This window comes from Eublepharis macularius, chromosome 18, assembly GCF_028583425.1.
Source record: "Eublepharis macularius isolate TG4126 chromosome 18, MPM_Emac_v1.0, whole genome shotgun sequence".
Taxonomy (NCBI): domain Eukaryota; kingdom Metazoa; phylum Chordata; class Lepidosauria; order Squamata; family Eublepharidae; genus Eublepharis; species Eublepharis macularius.
The window spans coordinates 35,235,104-35,257,236 of record NC_072807.1 but is presented as its reverse complement, the minus strand read 5'-3'; the positions used below and the strand labels follow the sequence as shown (position 1 = coordinate 35,257,236).

Sequence of the window (22,133 nt, the reverse complement as noted above, 5' to 3'; positions counted from 1 at the left end):
TTTTAACTGATTAGGCTCATGCACACACACACACAGACACACACACACCAGGCCACATTCCATCCCATTCTGGCAGTGGGTTTATCAGTGTACCTAACAGCCCAGGTGAGCCTGATCTCATCAGATCTCAGAAGCTAAGCAGGGCCAGCCTTGGATAGTAATTGGATGGGAGACCTCCAATGAAGATCAGGGTTGCAGAGGCAGACAATGGCAAACCACCTCTGTTAGTCTCTTGGTGGGAAAATCCCACCAGGAGCGCCAAAAAGTCAGCTATGACTTGAGGGCACTCTCCACCACCAAGTAGCAGCAATACTGGATCAGACAAGTGGTCCAGTATCTTGTTTTACAAATTGGCTAACTGGATGTCTTTGGAAAGGCCACAGACGTGACACAAAGGCCGCACCTCTCCCCTGTTGTTGCTTCCCAGTGCTAGTATATTCAGGTTGACTGCATCTCAACATGGAGGTTCAATTTGGTCTCACAAAGTTTTCTGAACCCCTTTTAAAGCCAAGTAGACTACTGATCATCGCTTAGGGTTGCCAGCTCTGGGCTGGGAAATTTCTGGAGATTTTAGTGGGGGGAGCCTGGAGAGGGCATGGTTTTTGAGAAGGGAAGGACCTCAGCAGAGTTTGATGCCACAGAGTCCATCTTCCAAGGCAGCCATTTTCTTCAGGGGAATTGATCTCTGTCACTTGGAGATCAATTCCAGGAGATCTCCAGCTACCACCTGGAGGATGGGAACCCTATCATCGCTACATTCTGTGGCAGTGAGTTCCACAAGGTCATCATTCTGTGAGTGAAGCAATGATTCCCTTTACTGTGTCAGTTGGCTTATAATATAGATCAACCTTGCTGATTTATGGATTATATTTTCAAGCCCTTTTTCAGTCCAAATTGGCTCCCGGAGCTGCTTATAGAAAACAAAGACTACCGCAAATGATAATTAAAATTCAATAAAAAAAGGTTTCTTAGGGAGTGGATCCATGCATGATGGAAGGGGGCCTGGAAGTTGCCTTTATATCCACACCCCAGTATTTACTAAGAAGGCTACATTTCCTTCTCTTATGTTTCAATCCAACAGGTTTTCTATGCTGCTATTTTAAATAATCAATCAAATGTGCTAAGTTTATCAGAACACGTTCTTCAGCTTTTAAAAAAGTGGCATTTATTTAGAAAGTGATAGACCTGGCAACATTTCTATAGTTGAGTTATGAAGTGGAGTTAAATGGAATTATACCCTCTGCCCCGTGGTGCAGAGTGGTAAGCTGCAGTACTGCAGTCCAAGCTCTGCTCACGACCTGAGTTCGATCCCAGCGGAAGCTGGGTTCAAGTAGCCAGCTCAAGGTTGACTCAGCCTTCCATCCTTCCGAGGTTGGTAAAATGAGTACTCCGTTTCCTGGGGGTAAAGTTTAGATGACTGGGGAAGGCAATGGCAAACCACCCCATAACAAAAAGTCTGCCAACAAAAACGTCATGATGCGACGTCCCCCGCATAGGTCAGTAATGACTCGGTGCTTGCACAGGGGACTACCTTTACCTTACCTTTAAGACCATTAAAATCAATGAGCTTACGAAGGAGTAACTTTACTTAGTATTGCATTACCCCCTCCCCTTTTGATCCTGGATGGTGCCTCGAAGCCCCTTCCCTTGCAATCTCTTGGTTCCTGCCCCTGCTGAACTCTGCAATGATGCAAGCATCGCTGTCCCCCCCCCCCCACTTCAGTGTTGCTCATGGGTCCATTTCCCTCTTTGCAGTCTTGTTGGCTTTTGGCATTCTTGTTCTTGCTTTTATCTCCAATTCCATTTACAACTTTCTTAAGGAATTGATTTTCCCCTCTCTTACTTTTTTTTTTTTTTGCACTGGGCCAGAAAATGAGGTGGTGCAAAGACTCAAGAGTACCCCTGAATCCAAACAACGTCGTGCTAATTTACACCCGCCGAGGGCCTGGCCCCTTTGTACTTCCCTAGAGGTCATGAAATGCTCTTCTCAGCTGCTTCTGTCCTAGGCACAATGTCAAATCCGACTGGTGCAAAATTCTCCTTCATATACCAGGTCTGACAGCTCCCTTCCCAGATATGTCCATATACAGGTGATAATTGCAGCTGTTGGCCTCAATGGAGTTGTTTGAATCCTCCCAGTAAGATTTAGGGAATACTCCTGAGATCAAATTGGGTTATTGGAGATATGGAGATGGAAATTCAACAACCTCAATTTTGTTGCTGGTTCACATTGGATTCTGAGAATCTCTGAAAAGACTATCTAAGTGCTGGGAGGAGGAATGTTTGAACAGAGGGGATTTATTGATAAACGTCACTGTCCCAGAGAGTCTGGGCAGGCACCGTCATCTCCTGCTGCCCCAGAAGGATTTACTCGGATCCTAAGATGTGCTGCCAGCTACTGTTTCACATGAATGCTCTGATGGGGAGAGAAAAATAGGTTTGATGTTGATCTAGGTTCGAATGCCAACTCTGCCATGGAAGCTCACTGGGTGATTACGAGCCGGTCAATCTCTCTAAACCTAACCTACCTCACAGGATTGTTGTGTGTATAAAAATGTTGGAAGGCAGAACTATGTGAACTGTTTTGGGTCCCCATTAAAATAGCCCAAATCTCCTTCTTTATTTCGCTTCTCATTTTTACAAACTGAAGGCACCATCTTTATTTTCGTTCCATTTTTTTTTTCCTGGCACTGAATTTTCGCTGTAAAAGGTATATATGTTTCAGAGTGGTGTGCTCATTACCATAGCACATATTGCCCTTCTGGGGAGTATGGGGCAGTAGGAAGGGGTGCACAGTTTATCTACTAAAAGCCACAGTTAGGAGCAATATTTCCGGGTTGGCGGAAGTGCCTTCCCATTGATGGAAAACAGGAATAAGTTGGATTCTAGGAATGTGTTCCACTAATGGTGCCCCTTTCCTTTGGCAGAAGGAGACTTTTGGAGACGCAGGAGGTCCTTCTACCAGCAGAAGTACCACCTCTATCCAGGGAAGGCTCTTTGTGCTAAAGTGCCACCATTAGCAGATCAGATCCAATGAGCAGAAGAAAGCCCATGGCTGAGTTCAGGAGAACAAGGAAAAAAGAAAGGGGATGGGGGAGAAGGGCACGTGGCCAGGAGTTGCAGAGGACAGCAAAGCTAGTTGAATTGACCAGTCAGCCCTTTGGTTAAAAGCCTCTAGCTGTGCATTCTTTGGCCTTGCCCCACGTCTGAAAAGCCCAGAGGTAACGAGAAACAGAATGACTCTTTAAAGCTCGTCTTCGCTTTGTCGTTTTTCAGCTTATTTGTTTCCTTTCATCCCAGCCCTTTTATATGATACTCTGGCTTCTAGCATTTGGAACGTTGATTTCAGTTGAGCCTGGTGTTTCGCCTGGATTTAAAAATTTAGCACAAAGAATGAAAAGAAGCGTATGCGAGTGCCGGTTCTGTGTCTTCTTGACTTGAACGGCATGCAAATTTCATGGGGCCTCTTTTATCACCTGTTGGCTTGCCTTTTGACATTTGGCTATCAGTGTTGCAGAGGAGTTGCAGATCGGAGCAAGTAAGCTTTCTAACGCCGGTACTGTATCTGAAGAAGTGAGCTTTGATTCTCTAAAGCTCATACCCTGAAAATTTGCTTGGTCTCTAAGGGGACACTGGACTCAAACCCTGCTGATCGGTTGCACACCAACATGGCTACATACCTGAAACTAATGCCAGTACAGTTAGTCTCTGTGTGCCCCGCTAAAGGCGGGTTGCAAAACCCATAACTGCAGATGAAAAACGATGTTGCTAGTAGCAGGAAACAGAAAAAAACAGACAGCTTTTGATTGGACAGCACACCCTGCTGGTTTATATCAGAGAAGGAAGTGAGAAAAGCATGTTGTTTGTAGCTGGAAGCCTACTCATGGGCTGCCATTGACTAAACCAGGCATCCTGCTGAACCATCCGAAAAAGAAGTTATCTGGTTGGCAGTGGAGTGCGGAGCTGGCTTGTGAAAGGTGCCTTTCTAAATCAAACAGTGCACTCTAGCTCAAGCTGAGCTCTCTTGCTTGCTCATTCTCAGTCACCTGTACAAAACAGGCATTGCCAACTCAAAGTATGTTTTCAATAGCCCACTGCATGCAAGGTGGTGGGAAGTTTAGACTGCGGAATGTTTAGTGCATTATCACTATCACATTTCTGTTATTTATGCATGTTGTACAAGAAACATTCTAAGCTTATTTAGACAACAAAGAATTTTAAAGCCATGAAGAAACAGAACAAACTTTTCCAGTTTGGCAGGCATCCAGTCCTCTGTTAGCCACGTTGGCTTAATGACCGAAAACTGTCTCTTAAAGATACAACCAGGATTTTTCTTTTAACAGATTTTTTCCCCCATATACCTCCATTTGCAAATTTAACCTGGTCTAGTGCCTTCCGGGTTCTACCTTTGCTAAGAGCATAACTCAGCAGAACTAGGAGTGTTTGCTGAACCCAGCTCCTTTTTAAGAACATTAGGTTCTGCTCTATTAGGATTTTTTTCCTAGAAGAGGGTGCTGCCTCTTTGAGGGACTCCTCTTCCAAGCAAGAGTAACCATGTCCTCTGAGAGCCAGTGTATAAGTTTAAGTGTAGAAGGGCTGAGAGGAGAGGAAAGGGGAGGAGAAGAGAGAGAAGGGAAGAGAGGAGAGCCATGTATGCCATCCTGAGTGTCTTGGATTAAAATACGCTGGATAGATTGTCAGTAGGACTGCCAACTCTGGGAAGGGAAATTCTTGGAGATTTGGGGGTAGAGCCTGGGGAGGGCAGAGAACACAGCAGGGATGTGATGTCATAAGGTCCGTCCTCCAAAGCATGCATTTCCTTTAAGGGAACTGATTTCTGTAATCTAAAGATGACTTAGAATTCCAGGAGATCTCCAGGAACCACCTGGAGTTTGGCAACCATCTTAGTCAACAGTCTACTTCTAATAGAGATAGTCAGGTTGTGTCCAGTTGCAATTGGGGATCATGCAATTGAATGTTCTACCCTATCTATATCTACATCTCTATATATCTATAAATCCCTGCATTTCAAAAACTATCAGGGAAAAAGGATTCCAAGTTTATCTTCTCCTTGACATGATAGCTTTCTATGAACAGGTTTTTCCTCCCCTTTTAATATGGAGTAGAGATGGGCACGAACCAAAATACGAACCAAAATTCATGACGAACCAGGCCAGTTCGTGGTTCACGAACCTGCAGTTTGTTAGATCCCATTTCTGACGAACCACCACGAACTTTAGGCTGGTTCGTTACCGCAGGCAGCCTGACCCAGAAGTGACCTTCTGCTGACCCGGAAATGACGGTTTTCTGACCTGGATGTGACGTTTTCATGAACCAAACGAACCAGTTCGCAAACTAGGGGCAGGTTCATGAAAGTTCATGGTTCGTGATTCGTAAAATTTGACGAACCATGAACCACATGGTTCTTTTTTTTCTGGTTCATTCCCATCTCTAATATGGAGGCATTTTCAATGATTTTGGTACAGCCTAAACTCAAGTTGACCACTTCAACTGCTGCAAGAAACATGCCAGTGTTTGCATACAGAGCCTTGTTTTTTCCAAATGCAGTTCTTTGTAAACAGCACTCCTGTTTATCCAAACATCTCATTATCCAAATGTTTTGAGACGCTGCTTCTGAGCATCTCTAGATAAATGAAGCATACTGTAATAAAAGAAAATGGGGATAATGGCACTTCCCTCCCTTCCCAGGGCTTTATGAGAATAAATATATTCAAATATATTAATGACGCTGAACTGATCAGTGAAAAGCTGAACAGACAATAAAGCATCTGGGATGCGGGATGACAGGTCAAGAGAGGCGGAGAGAGCTTGGCTAGGTTGAACTATGAGAAATGAAGAGGGGAGTGGAGCAAAGTAATGGTTTTTGCATCTCGAATCGAAGAGGGGAAGGAAATTGTTCTCCATTGCCAGGGGAAGGGCAAGACAAAGTTGTTAGGTTAAGAGCAAGGAGGAGCCACAAGACCATTGAATTTAAACCCCTGATGCAAAGTGGATAGGGTTATGAATTCCAAATTGGGGAATTCCTGGAGATTTGAGGGTAAAGCTTTGGGAGACAGCTCAGGATGGAGGTGATGACATATAGATCCAGAGGAGTTAGCCATGTTAGTCTGTAGTTGCAAAATAGTTAAGAGTCCAGATGCATCTGATGAAGAGAGCTGTAGTTCTTGAAAGCTTACAATAAAGTTGGTTAGTCTTAAAGGTGCTACTGGACTCTATTATTTCGTGCTGGGGAACTGATCTCTGTAGTTTGGAGATGGGTTGTAATTCCAGGACCTCTAGGCCTCACCTGGAGGTTGGCAACCCTAAAACTGGGCCCCTCAAAGCATACACCCAGCTGTGCACCCTCATAGGGTAACTGCTGAATTTTTGCATAAAGAGGTAGTGGAAGCAAATTGAACATGCCCCTGTGAGAGGGAACTTCTGTAAATAATATTGAGGGAAGCCAAAATAATTTTAAAATTAACAAAAGAAAATTGGAGGGAGGGCTTCCATATAAGCCTAATGGGAAAGGGTGCAGAATGAGCAGAAGCAAGATTTAGGACTGAAGTTGTGGGACTTCTTCGTGTTTTCTTCTCTTCCTAAGTAGTGCCAAAATTATAAGCCAAGACTAATTGCTTGTTGTTACAGTCGAATCAGGTGCTCTAACAAACCGTCTTTTGTTTCTTGCTTAACAAACCAGGATTGTTGAATCCTTACTTTGGAATCCAGGTTTGTAATCAAGAAAGAAAGCACCACTTGTTAAAGAGTCCAGTAGCACCTTTAAGACTAACCAACTTTATTGTGGCATAAGCATTTGAGAACCACAGCTCTCTTTGTCAGATGCATCAGACGAAGAGAGCTGTGATTCTCGAAAGCTTATGTTACAATAAAGTTGTCTTAAAAGTGCTACTGGACTCTTTACTATTTTGCAACAACAGGCTAACATGGCTAACTCTTTTGGATCTATGACCACTTGTTAAAAAGAGCTCACCTCAGATGCCGCAAAGAATTGTGCATTATTGAAGATCTCCTGATTTGCACGTTTGTCCCCTTACCAGAGTTCAAGAGCTCAGGGATTTAGGATCATTCTCAGTACAAATCAGGGGTTGATGGTAAGTCTGAACGTAGCCATAAAATTCTGGAGGTGAAAAATGGCATCAAGTCACAGGTGACTCATGGCGGCCCTGTAGGGTTTTCAAGGCAAGAGACATTCAGAAGTGGTTTGCCATTGGCTGCCTCTTCCTAACAACCCTAGAATTGTGGTTGTTGTGGGTTGTGTGTGTAGACTGTGACACTGAGAGATCTCTGTCTTTTGGTGCTACACCTCTGAAGATGCTAGCCACAGCTGCTGGCGAAACGTCAGGAACTACAATGCCAAGACCACGGCAATACAGCCCGGAAAACCCACAACAACCATCGTTCTCTGGCCGTGAAAGCCTTCGACAATACAACCCTAGAATTCCTTAGTTGTCTCCAGAGCTAACCAGAGCTGACTCTGCTTAGCTTTCAAGATCTGAAAAGATCTGGTTAGCCCAAGTCAGAGTCCTAAAAACCTACTCACTCCCAGTGGTTTGCCAAAAATATTATTGTGCTGAACTGATCAGAGCAACATAGACGTTTAGGGTTGCTGGTTCCCTGATGGGGGCAGGGAATCTCCCATTCCTAGCCTCCGCCTCCTGTCCCCAATCACCTGGCTGGCGGATTGGGGTCCCAAACACCTTCTTTAAGAATTGGCCTAGTGCAAAGTGAAGAAGCTCGTGTGCAATGACATCACCCCTGGAAGTGACTAGAGATGGGCATGAACCAAAATATGAACCAGAATTCATGACAAACCAGGCTGGTTCGTGGTTCGTGGACAAACCCAGCGGTTCGTCAGTTCCCATTTCTGATGAACCGCCACGAACTTTAGGCTTGTTCATTTAGTTTGTTTTTTGGTTCATCATGGCACCTGGTGCCGATCAATCAGTTTCCTAGGCAACAGAGGATGGACTTCCTGCAGACCTTCTGCTGGCCCGGAAGTAACAATTTTCTGACCTGGATGTGATGTTTTCACGAACCAAACAAACCGGTTCGTGAACTGGGGGGGCAGGTTCATGAAAGTTCGTGGTCGGTGAAATTTGATGAACCACAAACCACATGGTTCGTTTTTTTTCCAGTTGGTGCCCATCTCTAGAAGTGACCTCATCATGTCGCACCAGGAGTATGAGAGAGAGAGGAAATTTCGGAGCTGAGTGCCAGGTTCCCCTCCCTCCCACCAGGAGAGTAAGGGGACCAGGCAACCCTACCAATATTGCATTCACTACTGCAATATGTGTACTGATAGAAAGATGCCTCTCTGTGTTTCTGTCCAGCCCCCATTCATTTAAATATTTTTCAGGACCCTACCCAAAGCTGTCTCCCACTGTGTGTTTTTTATAAGCCCTACAAGGAAAAGCTTTATTGATCTGAAGTTCAAATTCCACTCTATTGCAACCTTTTTGGCTAATGTCAGACAAATCATCTGTAGATGCAGGCTTCATAATATCAAGGAATCAAGACTGAAGTAAAAATTTCCAAAGTGTTAGGTATCCCTTTGTCTAAGATCTGTTTGAAGCCCGGCTTTAACCACAGGCACACTTCTGAAATTTTTCGCTCCCCAATGCATCCAAATAAAGCAGGCCGTTCTTCGACATAATGCCTCTTCAATCCTGGACTAATTAGACCCCTTAGATTGTATTTTGTTTAGGACGTAATGTTTCTTTTCTGAACGTCTTTCTCAGCACGGCTGTGAGTACAGAGAATTGGATTCCAAGCGAGAGTAACAAAGATCAATCTTAGTAGGAGAAGGAGAGCGAGCATATAGTGTGCAATGCCACCACCACCCCATTAACAAGTGGTTTCCACTACAGTGAAAGAGGGCAAGATTAGAACTTACTGCACAAATTTCATTCACTATTGCAGATACCTTTATTGGCGTACTTGAAGGATTTTCTCGTCGTTCTTTTGCCAGTTCCAAGAAGGTGCTTGCTGTTTTTGTTTTGCAATGTACAGTATAATTAAGTGCATACAAGGTAACACCCTTTTATCTGGAAGATAAAAGCTCCTCCCTAGTGGATATCACAAGAACAGAAGGTGTTAAACTGAGACAGGGATTTTTTTTCCTTGTAGCTCCTTTGGGATCCAATGTGGGTGAGAGGTTGAGGCACCTCATTTGCTACTCGAGAGGATTAACGTGTAGTGAGATATCGACTCGGCACCTTAGGCTTATAAGGATGCTTTGTGAGAGCTTGTGTTGTCTTCCCCAGTGGTTTCTCCTTAATAAAAAGACACCTTGACGGCCCGTGATCAGGAATTTTTTAAAATGTACTGTTCCCAGTCAAGATGTGTGCAGCTTCCAGGCAGATCATAAGAGGGAGGGCAGAAAGGGTTGCATCAGTGCTTAGTTCTTGTGGCCCTTTCTCACATGTCCAGGGTAATGCTTGTCGCCACTTTGGGGTCGGGAAGCAATTTTCTCCAGGCCTGGTTAGCCAGAGCTCCTGGAGATTTTTTGCTATCTTCGGGGCATGAAGCAGGGCTCACTGGGGTTGTGGGGAGGGGGGGGGAAGTGGTTGCAAATTTTCTACATTGTGCAGGGGGTTAGACTAAATGATCCTGGAGGTCCCTTCCAACTCTTTGATTCTATGAGAGCCAGTTTGGTGTAGTGGTTACGAGCGGCAGGACTCTAATCTGGAGAGCCAGGTTTGATTCCCCACTCCTCTGCTTGAAGCCAGCTGGGTGACCTTGGGCCAGTCACTTAAGAGCGGCAGGACTCTAATCTGGAGAGCCAGGTTTGATTCCCCACTCCTCCGCTTGAAGCCAGTTCAGTGACCTTGGGTCAGTCACTTAAGAGCGGCAGGACTCTAATCTGGAGAGCCAGGTTTGATTCCCCACTCCTCTGCTTGAAGCCAGCTGGGTGACCTTGGGCCAGTCACAGCTCTCTCAGAGCTCTCTTAGCCCCACCCACTTCACAGGGTGATTTTCATGAGAATAATAATGACACACTTTGTAAACTGCACAGAGTGGGCGTTAAGTTGTCCTGAAGGGCGGTGTATGAATCGAATGTTGTGAGGAGGAGGAGGAGGATTTTGAACTGAATCCTGTGTAAGAACATAAGAAGAGCTTTGATTAATCAGATCAGTAGTCACACAGATATGTCACACAGAGTGGCCAACCAGTTACTCTGGAGAGCCAACAACTGGGCATAGAGACCCTCCTGGCACTGGTTTTCAAAGGCTTGCTGCCTCTGAATCTGGAGTTTCCCTTTAATCTCCATGGCGAGCAACCTTGGGTGTACATCTTCTCCATGCATGTGTCTAATCCCCTTTTAAAGTTAGTGTGTCAGTGGAGGGAAAACCCAGTGTACTTGTGCTTGTTCCCCTTGTATGTGTGTTGAGTGGGCATGCGCACAAGTACATGCATGCATCTGTCCATGGAGGTTCACTGCCCTTCCCCTTTAATACCCGTGACTGCCGAAAAGAATCCCAGTCCTCGTTAAAGGTCACTTTTGTGTAAACTGGGTAAACCCATGGCCAAAAAAGAAGAAGAACAAATTTGCAAAACATTTAGAGTTGTATTTATTTTATTGGGATTTCTACAACCACTGATCCAGTGGCCGAAGGCTGCACTCCGAAAGCAGATGGATACATCACTATCTAAAAAAGAGTTGTAACCAGCTCACCATCATTTCACACCAAAACCAGTTTGAGATGCTCTGAAAATCGAGGCAACCAAATCTCTCTTCCCTTTCTTATGGGCAATGAAAGCGCATCTACTGCCCACCAAATAGCCCTTTCCAAAGGAAGCTGTTCCCCATGGAACAGGACAAAGCGTGCCTCCCTCTGAATGGCATTCTAGGAAGCTTCCTTGAGTGGAGCTTATTGGCTATGGTAAGGCGTATCCTTCAGATATGTAAAGTTTAAACCAATTACGGGTGTTATTGTGAGCCACATGGCTAGCCACGTGGTAGGTTGGAATTAGAAGAGGATTTCCTTTGTGTCTCCAAGCTGCCGCCCTGGTCCAGAGAAGACCAGTGGCAGGTCAACAAGGGATGCCACCTCTAGTTGCCACCCCTCATTTCTGCCTCTCCTTCCACATCTCACTGCCCATCTCCCATTCCACTGCTTCTCGCCTCCTCTATCCCCTGCCAGGATCCAGAGGTGGTAAAAGTCCTTCCTTCCTTGTTCTCTAGGACCCGTCAAAGGCCACACGGCGTGCTTGCATCCCCAATGGAGCTGTCAGTGTTCCAGAAGCTTCAAAACAAGATGGGAAACTCCACTATGGGATTGTGGTTGATGGTTCTATGGGGCAATAAGCAGCCTGCCAGCCCCTTTCTTCACCTTTCAGTCCACCCCACATTTGTCTTTTGGATATGGAGGGAAATCAGCCGATGATGCTAACCTCATTGTTGATTCTTCATGCCCTGAAGTTGTTAAAAGGGCGGGCATTTTGTCAGGAAAATAGCTGGCAACTGAGCTGAGAAGGATCTGCCCAGATTGTAGCTCCTTCGCTTAGCTTCGGCAGCTGCGGTTTCAAAGGTGGCGATGTCCCTGGCTCTGCCTTGGGAGGGGCGGATTCTATCTGTTCTCTCAAGCCCGGTTGACACACGGATGAGAATCAGGTGACAGAGTGGATGGGAGGAAGATCACATTTTGGAACACTTTCAGGTGCATTATCAGAGGTGCAAAACAAATCCAGTGGTTTAAAAGGACAGATGTGCTGCCCAGAAACACCTGCTCAGCCTAGGGAATAGAACCTGATTCTCTGTTGGGATAGACTGGCGTTTTTTTAATGTAATGGAACATTCTAAACTGCAATCAGCGACTGAACGTGCATGAGTGATTGTCCTGCATTTACAAAGCAGGCGTCAGAAGTGGAAAAGCACAACGCTGTTTCAGAATGATTCCGTGTGGTGGGAGCTTGGCAAGGCTGTAATTAATTCCTTAGGCTGAATTGGCCGCCTGATTCATGAGGACCTCTGGTTTGTGAAGAGGGTTCGAAAGCCGACATCTTTACAGATCGCCTATCCATCCTTGCAACTTACAAAAATGTTTTGAATAATATTGGAGGAAGGAAAGGGAAGTTAAGCAGGGGCCATATTTCTTTGTGAAATGACGGGATCTAAACAGAAGCAATGAAGGTAATGTGCGGGGCATGCTGAAGAGCCATAAATAATACAGGCGGGGCGGGAAGGAAGTAATGCACAGTCCCATATATATATAATGACAGACATAAACCCCAACTGTTCAAAGTGGTGTGTGGAATATATTCAGCAACGGCTTTAAAGAGCATTAGCCAAAGCTTGTACATAACAACAGAGATAAACACTGCATGGGGGGTGATTGCGGAGTCCGTCAAATGTACAATATTAGGGCCATTCAATTCTTGGGAACAGCTTGAGCCACATAAAAAATGGAGGTACCAGAAGCCACGTGACGTGAAGTTTTTAGCATCCCACTGACAAGACGATGGGGTTGTTTATAGCAAGGCAGAAAAGGGCTGCCTTGAGACAGCTATAACTTCTCCCAAATAACTTTATATATCAGAGACGGTCCAGTCCCTTGGCAGGGTTTCTCAGCTCTGCTCATTTGCTTTTCGAATCGATTTGCTTCTTCCTGGAAGCAGAGCTGGAGAGAATGGCAGCCCAACCAAGCCGTAAGAGGTTGGCGAGCTCACGTGATGTGCAGTCTGGAGGATTGGCACCTGCTAATCAGCCAATTCTGATGACAGAGATCCCCGATCTGTCACTCGATCTAATAGGAAATCAGATAATAGAAGTCCCCAAACACACTCGTAGACAGCGGAGGGAAGACACCCCAGATTGTAGGGAAAAAATAAGACTTGTAAATTAGTCAAGGGGAGGGGTGGAAGGATATAGTCCAATTTTGTCAGATCTCAGAAGCTAAGCAGGGTCAGTACTTGGAAGGGCAACCACTAAGGAAGACTGCAGGAAAACCGCCTCTGCTTCTATCTTGCCTTGAATATCCCTTGCTGGGGTAGCCATAAGTCAATTGTAACTTGATGGCATGCACACACACACAAATTAAACAAGAGGGGGGGAACTATTGTAAGACAGCCTGACTGGAATTGAGAATGCTCTGGGAGGCACACACTGTTGAGAGTAGTTCCAGAGGAGTTAGCCGTGTTAGTCAGCAGTAGCAAAATAGCAAAGAATCCAGTAGCACCTTTAAGACAAACCAACTTTACTGTAACATAAGCTTTCAAGAACCACAGCTCTCTTCATCAGATGCAACTTTATTGTAGCATAAGCTTTCGAGAACCACAGCTCTCTTCATCAGATGCAACTTTATTGTAGCATAAAGCTTTCGAGAACCACGGCTCTCTTCGTCAGATGCAACTTTATTGTAGCATAAGCTTTCAAGAACCACAGCTCTCTTCGTCAGATGCAACTTTATTGTAGCATAAACTTTCGAGAACCACAGCTCTCTTCGTCAGATGCAACTTTATTGTAGCATAAGCTTTCGAGAACCACGGCTCTCCTCATCAGATGCAACTTTATTGTAGCATAAGCTTTCGAGAACCACAGCTCTCTTCGTCAGATGCAACTTTATTGTAGCATAAGCTTTCGAGAACCACGGCTCTCTTCATCTGATGCAACTTTATGGTAGTTGGTTAGTTGGTTATGGTTAGTCTTAAAGGTGCTAATGGGCTCTTTGCTATTTTCCTGTTGAGAGTGGCTCATTTAAAAAAAGAAAAAGTAACATGAGAAAATCAGCCTTCTCATGCACCTGGAGAATCCTGGCCTGGGGATGGGATGTGGAGGATTTCTAAAAACCCGCCCTGCAATTCTCACAGCCTCCCTACCACTGACATCGGTTTGTCCTGTTTAAAGTACCGATGCAAACGGTATTGTTTTAAGACAATGCATTTTGTGCATAAATTTAAGATCAGCCTTTGGTTAGTAAGGTATTGGACTCTGAGGTCAGTTTCTTGACCGTGCTGTTTGTGTTTATGTAGGTTTTCACCCATGTTTCGGCAACAGGCCCCCTCCAGATCAGAGACCTTGTAACTTACACACCAGAGACTTTGGTCATAGATCCAGAGGAGTTAGCCGTGTTAGTCTGTAGTAGCAAAATCAAAAAGAGTCCAGTAGCACCTTTAAGACTAACCAATTTTATTGTAGCATAAGCTTTCGAGAACCATGGCTCTCTTCGTCAGATGCATGGAGGGCAAGAAGAAACTGGTCAGATATATACTGGGGGGGGGGAAGTCTCTTCAATTTCACTTAAGCCGATTTCCTTTCTCTTCAAGCTGGCAAAGTCAGGAGAAAAACTTGCCAATTTCACTCATGTCTGCGCCTTTTTTAATTCCTTTAACAGCTATGACATACAAAGTCCTAAAAGAACTGTCAGGACTTCAGAGTATTTGAATATTTGAGAATCACATCTGACGAAGAGAACTGTGATTCTTGAAAACTTATGCTACGATAAAATTGGTTAGTCTTAAAGGTGCTACTGGACTCTTTTTGATTTTACCAGAGAATTTGCAACTCTGTGTGTCTCGAAGAGGGTTGAGTGGCTGGCTAGCCAGGGCTTTTCTGTTGTGGCACTCCCTTGCCGGCCGGGATAGCCCTGGCATCCAGTCTTTTTAAGTTTTAGGCATCAGGTGATGATATTTTTGTTTTCCCTAGATGTTTGGCGATAATTAGTGTTATATGACTGGTTAGTGTTTGGCTTGCTCATTACTGGGTTTTAAACATCATTTTTAATCTCTGCTTTAAATTTTGAATTTCAGGCTCTTTGTTGCTTTGAAAAATGGCTCTTGGGTTTTAATTCATTGTGATTTATTATCTGTATCGCCTGCATGATGAGAGAGGCCACCTAGAAATATTTTTAAATAATAAAATAAGCACACCTCTTTTGAACTGCAGCCTTAAACTGCTTTTAACCCATTAATGTTCAAGATCTTGGCCAAAGAAATCTGGGAATTGTAGTTTCATCGGGTTGCTGAAAATGAGAGCCCCCACCCACCCCCTCCTTGCACACACAATGCAGTTCCAAGGTTTCTTAGGAGGACCTGTGATATCCAAACTACACTTATAAAGACATGTCCTAAATCTCCGGTTTTCAGGTTTCCCCCCTACACTCAGGTTGCTAGCTCCAGATTGGGAAATGCCTGGAGATTTGGGAGGTGGAACCTGGGGGGCGGGGTCTGGGGAGAGGAGGGAGCTCAGCAGGATATAATACCATAGTATCCACCTTCCGAAGCAGCCATTTTCTCCAGAGGAACAGATCTCTGTGGCCTGGAGATCAGTTGTATTTCCAGGAGATCTCCAGCCACCGCCTGGAGGCTGGCAAGCCTAACACATACACACCCTGAGTTGTGACAATTTATTGGCAATAAGTTTGAAACAGCCCCAGGGACCTACATGGCTGGCCCAGAAACATGTTGCGTGTGTGGGTTTGAGGGGAGTTTAGTGGTACAGTTGTAAAAGAGAAAGAGTAAATCAAGCTGGGAATGAGAGCCAAGCTACAAGTGACGCCTGACACAGGTTGGACACTTGTCAGCTTCCCTCAAGTTTTGATGGGAAATGTAGGCGTCCTGGTTTTACAGCTTGGCTCTCCATTACAGCTGCAAGACCAGGATGCCTACATTTCCCATCATAACTTGAGGGAAGATGACAAGTGTCCAACCTGTGTCAGGCGTCACTTGTAGCTTGGCTCTCTGTCCCCTGGGGTCTGAAGAGTTGTGGATTTTTTTAAAAAAAAATAATTTATGCTTCAAATGGACCTTCTGGTTGAGATGGTCTGTGCAGAATTTCTCCTTCTGTTCCACTGGAGAAGGAGAATTCTGTACTGAACCAGTATTTTACAGATTCAGGCTTCGTCTCGAGGGAAATGAGCAGTTTTTAGACTTTAAAAGAGGATGCAGATGGTTTTTTTTCTCCCTTAAAAAAAACAGTCCAACAAGTTAGCAGTTTGACAAATGCAGAGTAACCTGAGGGCCTTCTGCTGAAAAACATTCTATCTTATATAAGCTTGAAGGATACTGTACATCAGGATTCTGAAACATTCTATTACGCCCTTCCGGCTTTCTCACAGTGGAGCAGTCCACTTACTAGAGCCCTTGTGCCTAATTGCATTTGAAGCCTTGTACAACAGCCTTGCAGGCAATGGGCAACATAGTGGCTACCTTCAGACATCATGAAAAACTGTGACTGGATCAAAACCTGATATTGTGAGTGTGACATCCCCAGGCGGATAGTTCGGCACCCAATTGGGATTTGAAACGGGGCTTTGTAAGTAGCTCCTTCATCACCATTGGTGCTGGTGGCAGTTTGTTCAGACATCTGGCTTCAACAGTCAACATCACGTGTGTTGAAATTAGCATGAATAGAGGTGGCACGGCATGAATGTCACCCTTGTCCCGTGACCTATCGTTGCAGTCATCTGCAATGCTCAGGAGTGCGCCAGGCCCCAATTAATAATAACAACATTCAATTTCTATATCGCCCTTCAGGATGACTTAACACTCAGAGCAGTTTACAAAGCATGGTATTATTATCCCCACAACAACAAACACCCGGCGAGGTGGGTGAGATTGAGAGAGCTCCTAGAAGCTGTGACTGACTCAAGTCAACCAGCTGGAGGAGTGGGGAATCAAACCCGGTTCTCCAGATTAGAGTCCGCTATCTTAACCACTACACCAAACGGGCTCTCAAACTGTTCCGTGCTGACGTGACAGGACATTGCGCTAGTCTGGATTATGGTAGATTGATAGCAGCCAAAGCATGCCTTTTTCTCAAGTTAGAATTTCACTCCTGTCCTGATTTTACCAAGTTTCTACCTTCTTCTGAGATGAATCAACAAGGCAGAAGGAAAATTGTACTTCTCTGTGCTGTGCTGTTCCATAGCTCGTGCCCCTGTTCCATAATATTTGCTCAGATTTTTGAAATAACGGCGCCCCAAACGCTCCTCACAAACCGTCTGAGAGCCAATTCGTTCAAGGGGGAGCATTATCGGAGATCTCGGCTGTCTGACTGAACTACTTTTCATATTCCGTAATCTGCCTTGAGTCTCAGTGAGAAAGTCAGGCTATCGGTGACATTAGGGTTTGTTGTCGTCGTTTTAATGCAGGTGGGGAGGAATAACATGTCTGAACTTTTCTCTGAATTGAAAGCTCACTGCACAGAATGTTCATGTGTTCAGAGCTACATATATTGCTAATTCATAAAGTTCATATGGTGCTAATATCACATGAAGTGGACGTGTTTGTGTGCAGCAGCAAAATAAAACAGGAGCCCAGCAGCAACTTAAGGGCTAACAAAACTTATTCCAGAATCTGTTTTCATGAGTCAGAACTGAGCTAAGCAGGAGGGGATTTTACTCCCTTAGATGAGAGGTCACTGGGAGCCCTACATAAATGCAAGATTAATTGAAGAGCGGTTAAGATCAGGGTTGCAAAGTAGTATGAAAGAGAGAACCATTTTCACCTAAACTTCTCCCTGACGTGCTAGATTTCCCTGTGCAGGGATTTTTATTGCATTTCTCCATCTCCTTCTCTCCCACTCTTTTCCCCAAATATGAAACTGGTTTTAAATATCTAAGAAAAGAGAGGTGTATGACTATTCCCATCAGACTTGATATGACTAAATGTTGCTTTTGTGACATCAGTGTGAATTCCAAGTCTTTGGTTTCTAACTCTCTTTCTCTCTTTTGTTTCCATATCGCCCCCTGCAGGTGAAAGATAGGATGGTGGCGGGTGAGTTGAGCATGTATAGCCCAATCCTGGCCTGCTGGCAGCCGATTCTCATCTTGATGTTGGGCTCCATCCTCTCCGGCTCTGCCACGGGCTGCCCGCCCCGCTGCGACTGCTCCGCTCAGGAACGCTCTGTGCTCTGCCACCGGAAGCGGTTCTTGATGGTTCCCGAAGGTATCCCCACGGAGACAAAACTTTTGGATCTGGGAAAGAACCGCATCAAGACTCTCAACCAAGATGAGTTTGCCAATTTTCCTCACTTGGAGGAGCTGGAGTTAAACGAGAACATTATTGCCGCCATCGAGCCAGGGGCTTTCAATAACCTCTTCAACCTCAGGACTCTGGGTCTCAGGAGCAATCGGCTCAAGCTTATCCCCCTCGGGGTGTTCACCGGACTCAGCAATCTTACCAAGTTGGACATTAGCGAGAACAAAATTGTGATTCTCCTAGATTATATGTTCCAGGATTTGTACAACCTCAAGTCTTTGGAGGTTGGGGACAATGACTTGGTCTATATCTCCCACCGGGCCTTTAGTGGCCTCAACAGCTTAGAACAGCTGACTTTGGAAAAATGCAACTTGACGTCGATCCCCACGGAGGCGCTCTCTCATTTGCACAGCCTGATCGTGCTGCAGCTGCGCCACCTGAACATCAATGCCATCAGGGATTACTCATTTAAGAGGCTGTACAGACTCAAAGTCCTTGAGATCTCACACTGGCCGTATCTAGACACCATGACGTCCAACTGCCTGTACGGGCTTAACTTGACGTCCTTGTCCATCACCTACTGCAACCTGACTTCCATTCCTTATGTCTCCTTGCGGCATTTGGTTTATCTCAGGTTCCTGAATCTGTCATACAACCCCATCACCACTATCGAAGGCTCCATGCTTCATGACTTACTCAGGCTTCAGGAGATACAACTAGTTGGCGGGCAGCTTGCCGTGGTGGAACCGTACGCTTTCCGGGGCCTCAACTATTTGCGCATCTTGAATGTTTCGGGGAACCTTCTGAACACCTTGGAAGAGTCGGCATTCCACTCTGTCGGGAACCTGGAAACGCTCATCATCGATAACAACCCTTTGGCTTGTGACTGCCGGCTCCTTTGGATTTTCCGACGGCGCTGGAGGCTAAATTTTAACAAACGGCAGCCCACCTGTGCCACTCCTGAATTTGTCCAGGGGAAGGAGTTCAAGGATTTCTCTGAGGCCCTTCTACCCAACTACTTCATCTGCCGCCGATCCAGGATACGGGACCGCAAACCCCAACAGATCTTTGTGGACGAGGGTCACACGGTGAAGTTCATCTGCCACGCAGATGGGGATCCACCGCCCACCATCATGTGGCTCTCTCCAAGGAAGCACCTCATCTCTACCAAAACCAATGGGCGGCTCACCGTCTTCCCTGATGGCACACTGGAGGTGCGCTATGCCCAAATCCAGGACAATGGCACCTACCTATGCATTGCCAGCAATGCCGGCGGCAATGACACCATGCTGGCACACTTGCACGTCCGCAGCTACTCCCCAGACTGGCCCCATCAGCCCAATAAGACCTTTGCTTTCATCTCCAACCAGCCCAACGAGAGTGATGCCAACAGCACGCGCGCCACCGTGCCTTTCCCCTTTGACATCAAGACCCTCATCATCGCCACCACCATGGGCTTCATCTCCTTCCTCGGGGTCGTGCTGTTCTGCCTCGTGCTCCTCTTCCTCTGGAGCAGGGGCAAAGGCAACACTAAACACAACATTGAGATCGAATATGTCCCGCGCAAATCTGACGCGGGCATCAGTTCTGCCGCTGATGCGCCGCGCAAGTTCAACATGAAAATGATCTGAAAAAAAAAAGCAATCGATAAAACTCAATAGGAGGGTGTTTTTTTAAAAAAAAAATTGAAAAGAGAAACAGTACGTCAAACATACCAAGCTCTCTTCTCTTTGCCCAGTGCCCTCCCCACCCCTTCTGTTCCACTCCCCCCACAGCCCCGCATCACTTTTCCCTCCTTGTCCTCTTTGTGAAAATGTTCTGCTGACATATCCAGAACTTCCTGTGTTTGTAGGACATATTCTGACGGACTCCGGTGTCAACCCTTAACGATGACAGGAAATAAAAATTCCAAAACAACAATCAACAAAAAAAAGTTACAAGCTTCCTCTGTAACTTTTGGTTTCAATAATGATGGATTTTTATGAAAACTTGAAATAATAAAAAAAACTATTTCCTATAGATAGTTGGAATGCAAAATCTTGACTTCTTGATCTGTCCACTTCCTTTTCTGTCTCCGATTGATTTAAAAAAAACAATGTTCTCCTCCTGGTATTGACTCCCTATGGAAATCATTCTTGAGCAGAAAGAGGAATTGGGCCCCCCAGGGGTGGCCTGGTAAGCAGACCTCTGTCCCTATGCAAATCTTAAAGGACTGGTACTGACCTAGTTTTCTATTGGAGGGGGACCAAGTGAGAAGGATTTATTGATTTCATTTTTATCCCACCTGGCCTCCAAGGGGATTGGGGTGCCATGCATGTTTTCTCCCTCTTTTTCTTAAAATAGCCAGGCTTCAAAGTAAGGTGAGGCGAAGAGAGAACATGTGTGGTCTCAAGTCACTAGGGAATTTCACAGGATGCAGTAGAAATTTGAACTTGGATTTCCCCAATCCTGGTCCAATGCTCTACTATACCACATCGGCTGATGCCCATTTCAGCAGCATGGTGTACTGGTGTTATCAATATTTTTGACCAAGCTACTTCAGACTACAGGTGGGATGTATCTGTAAATACTCCCCCAGACTGTAGCTAAACAAACTACATAGAACCTCTCCCTGATGGGTTTCTTTTCTGTATGTGGATTTGGGGAGTGCTGGTGGTAGCATCAGGGCTTTTTTTCAGCTGGAATGCGGTGGAACAGAGTTCTGGCACCTCTTGAAAATGGTCACATGGCCAGTGGCCCCGCCCCCTGATCTCCAGACAGAGGGGAGTTGAGATTGCCCTCTGCGCTGCTGCATTGAAGGCAATCTAAACTCCCCTCTGTCTGGAGATCAGGGGGCGGGGCCACCGGCCATGTGACCATTTTTGCTGGGGGCGATTTAAACTTTAAAAAACTCCCTCCTTCTTTCAGCTGACCCCAAGTGATGTCATTGTGCGGTCCTGAGTCCCACCACCTCTTTCCCCCCCCAAAAAGCCCCGGGTAGCATTATTAATATATGTTCCCTCCCAACAGCCAGAATCAGATGATTCCAGAATTCTCCAACAGGAAGGGGAAGAAACCACAAGGGCAGTAAATTATTGGTTCTGAGAAAGAAAAATATTTTGTACCCAATGCTTTCCTCCCAGACCAACTTCTGAAAGAAAAAAGTTAATGAATGGCAAAAGGTAAACATTACTGATCCAAAAAGAAAAAAAAAAGACAATAGTCTCTGGACAGAACCATGAAGTTTAACAGACCAAACCTCTTCCTTAAATGTAGGAGCAGGAAAAAGGATGAGTTGACGGGATGCCAGAAGTGACATAATATACTGTATTGTTGGGAAGGGTCCTGGGTCAGTGGGAAACTCCACGTTTTCTGCATACAGACTCCCAGGTTCAAACTCTGGCATCTTCTACCGGGCTGGGTATACCCAAGATTTGGAACAGCTCTGGCCAGTTTAAATAGACAATCATGGGGTTAGATGGAGCAATTGTTTTACTCGGTTAAAAAGTATTGCTTTTTATGTTTAGATGAACCCCAGCTATCCACAGTAGTTTCCAAAGGGGGAAGGAAAGAGCATTTCCCATGCTGGCAATCCATAGGAATTTTGTTCAAACTCCTCACCTTCGTCCAGCACTTCCCACCAGCAAGCAACGGAACAGTCAAGGAAATTTTTCCATGTACAGATTGGATCGGACCCACCGCCAAGTAGCATCGAAAGCATATGATCCAGGACTGCATACACACGTCATTCGATGTTGTGCTACTGTTGCACTACAGTAGCAGCCCTTCACAACTGAATGGTTGCATCCTCCTGGAATGAGCCAGTCACAAATGACTGCTCTAGGGCAACGGGAGCACAACACCCTGTGGAATGGGGGAGCAGGCCCGGGCTGCATTTCTCCACATCGAAATCTCCCTGCTTGTGAAAAATGAAGAGTATGCCCTCAGTTTAACCCAACGCGGCTGTTTTGGCACAGTTTTTTACTCTCCTTCCCTTGAGAGGCCTGATGTACTTCATAGTTGGCCCCAATCCAGCAATCTCCCCAGTTTTGGGGGAGTAGGCACCCAGCTTTCCTGGTACCCCACAGGTTTATACGACTAGGCTGACCTTGGCTGCTAAGCAAATGACTGCAGAAAACACTTGCAGTTGTGCTTTTTAGACTTGGATCTGTGCTATTTTACAGGAGATGCAGTTTCTTCCAGCCAGTCTTAAA

The 22,133-nt window shown here is 45.5% G+C and overlaps 1 protein-coding gene across 1 annotated transcript in view; it reads left to right on the top strand.

The window, feature by feature from the left end:
- The window catches only part of LINGO1 (leucine rich repeat and Ig domain containing 1), a 77,781-nt gene extending 57,822 nt beyond the window's left edge, over nt 1-19,959 (top strand). The window contains exon 2 of the mRNA XM_055002208.1: nt 17,715-19,959. Within this exon, the coding sequence (XP_054858183.1) occupies nt 17,715-19,571 (1,857 nt within the window). The 3' untranslated portion in view covers nt 19,572-19,959. The remainder of the gene's footprint in view (nt 1-17,714) is intronic.
- The last annotated feature ends 2,174 nt before the right edge of the window (nt 19,960-22,133 follow it).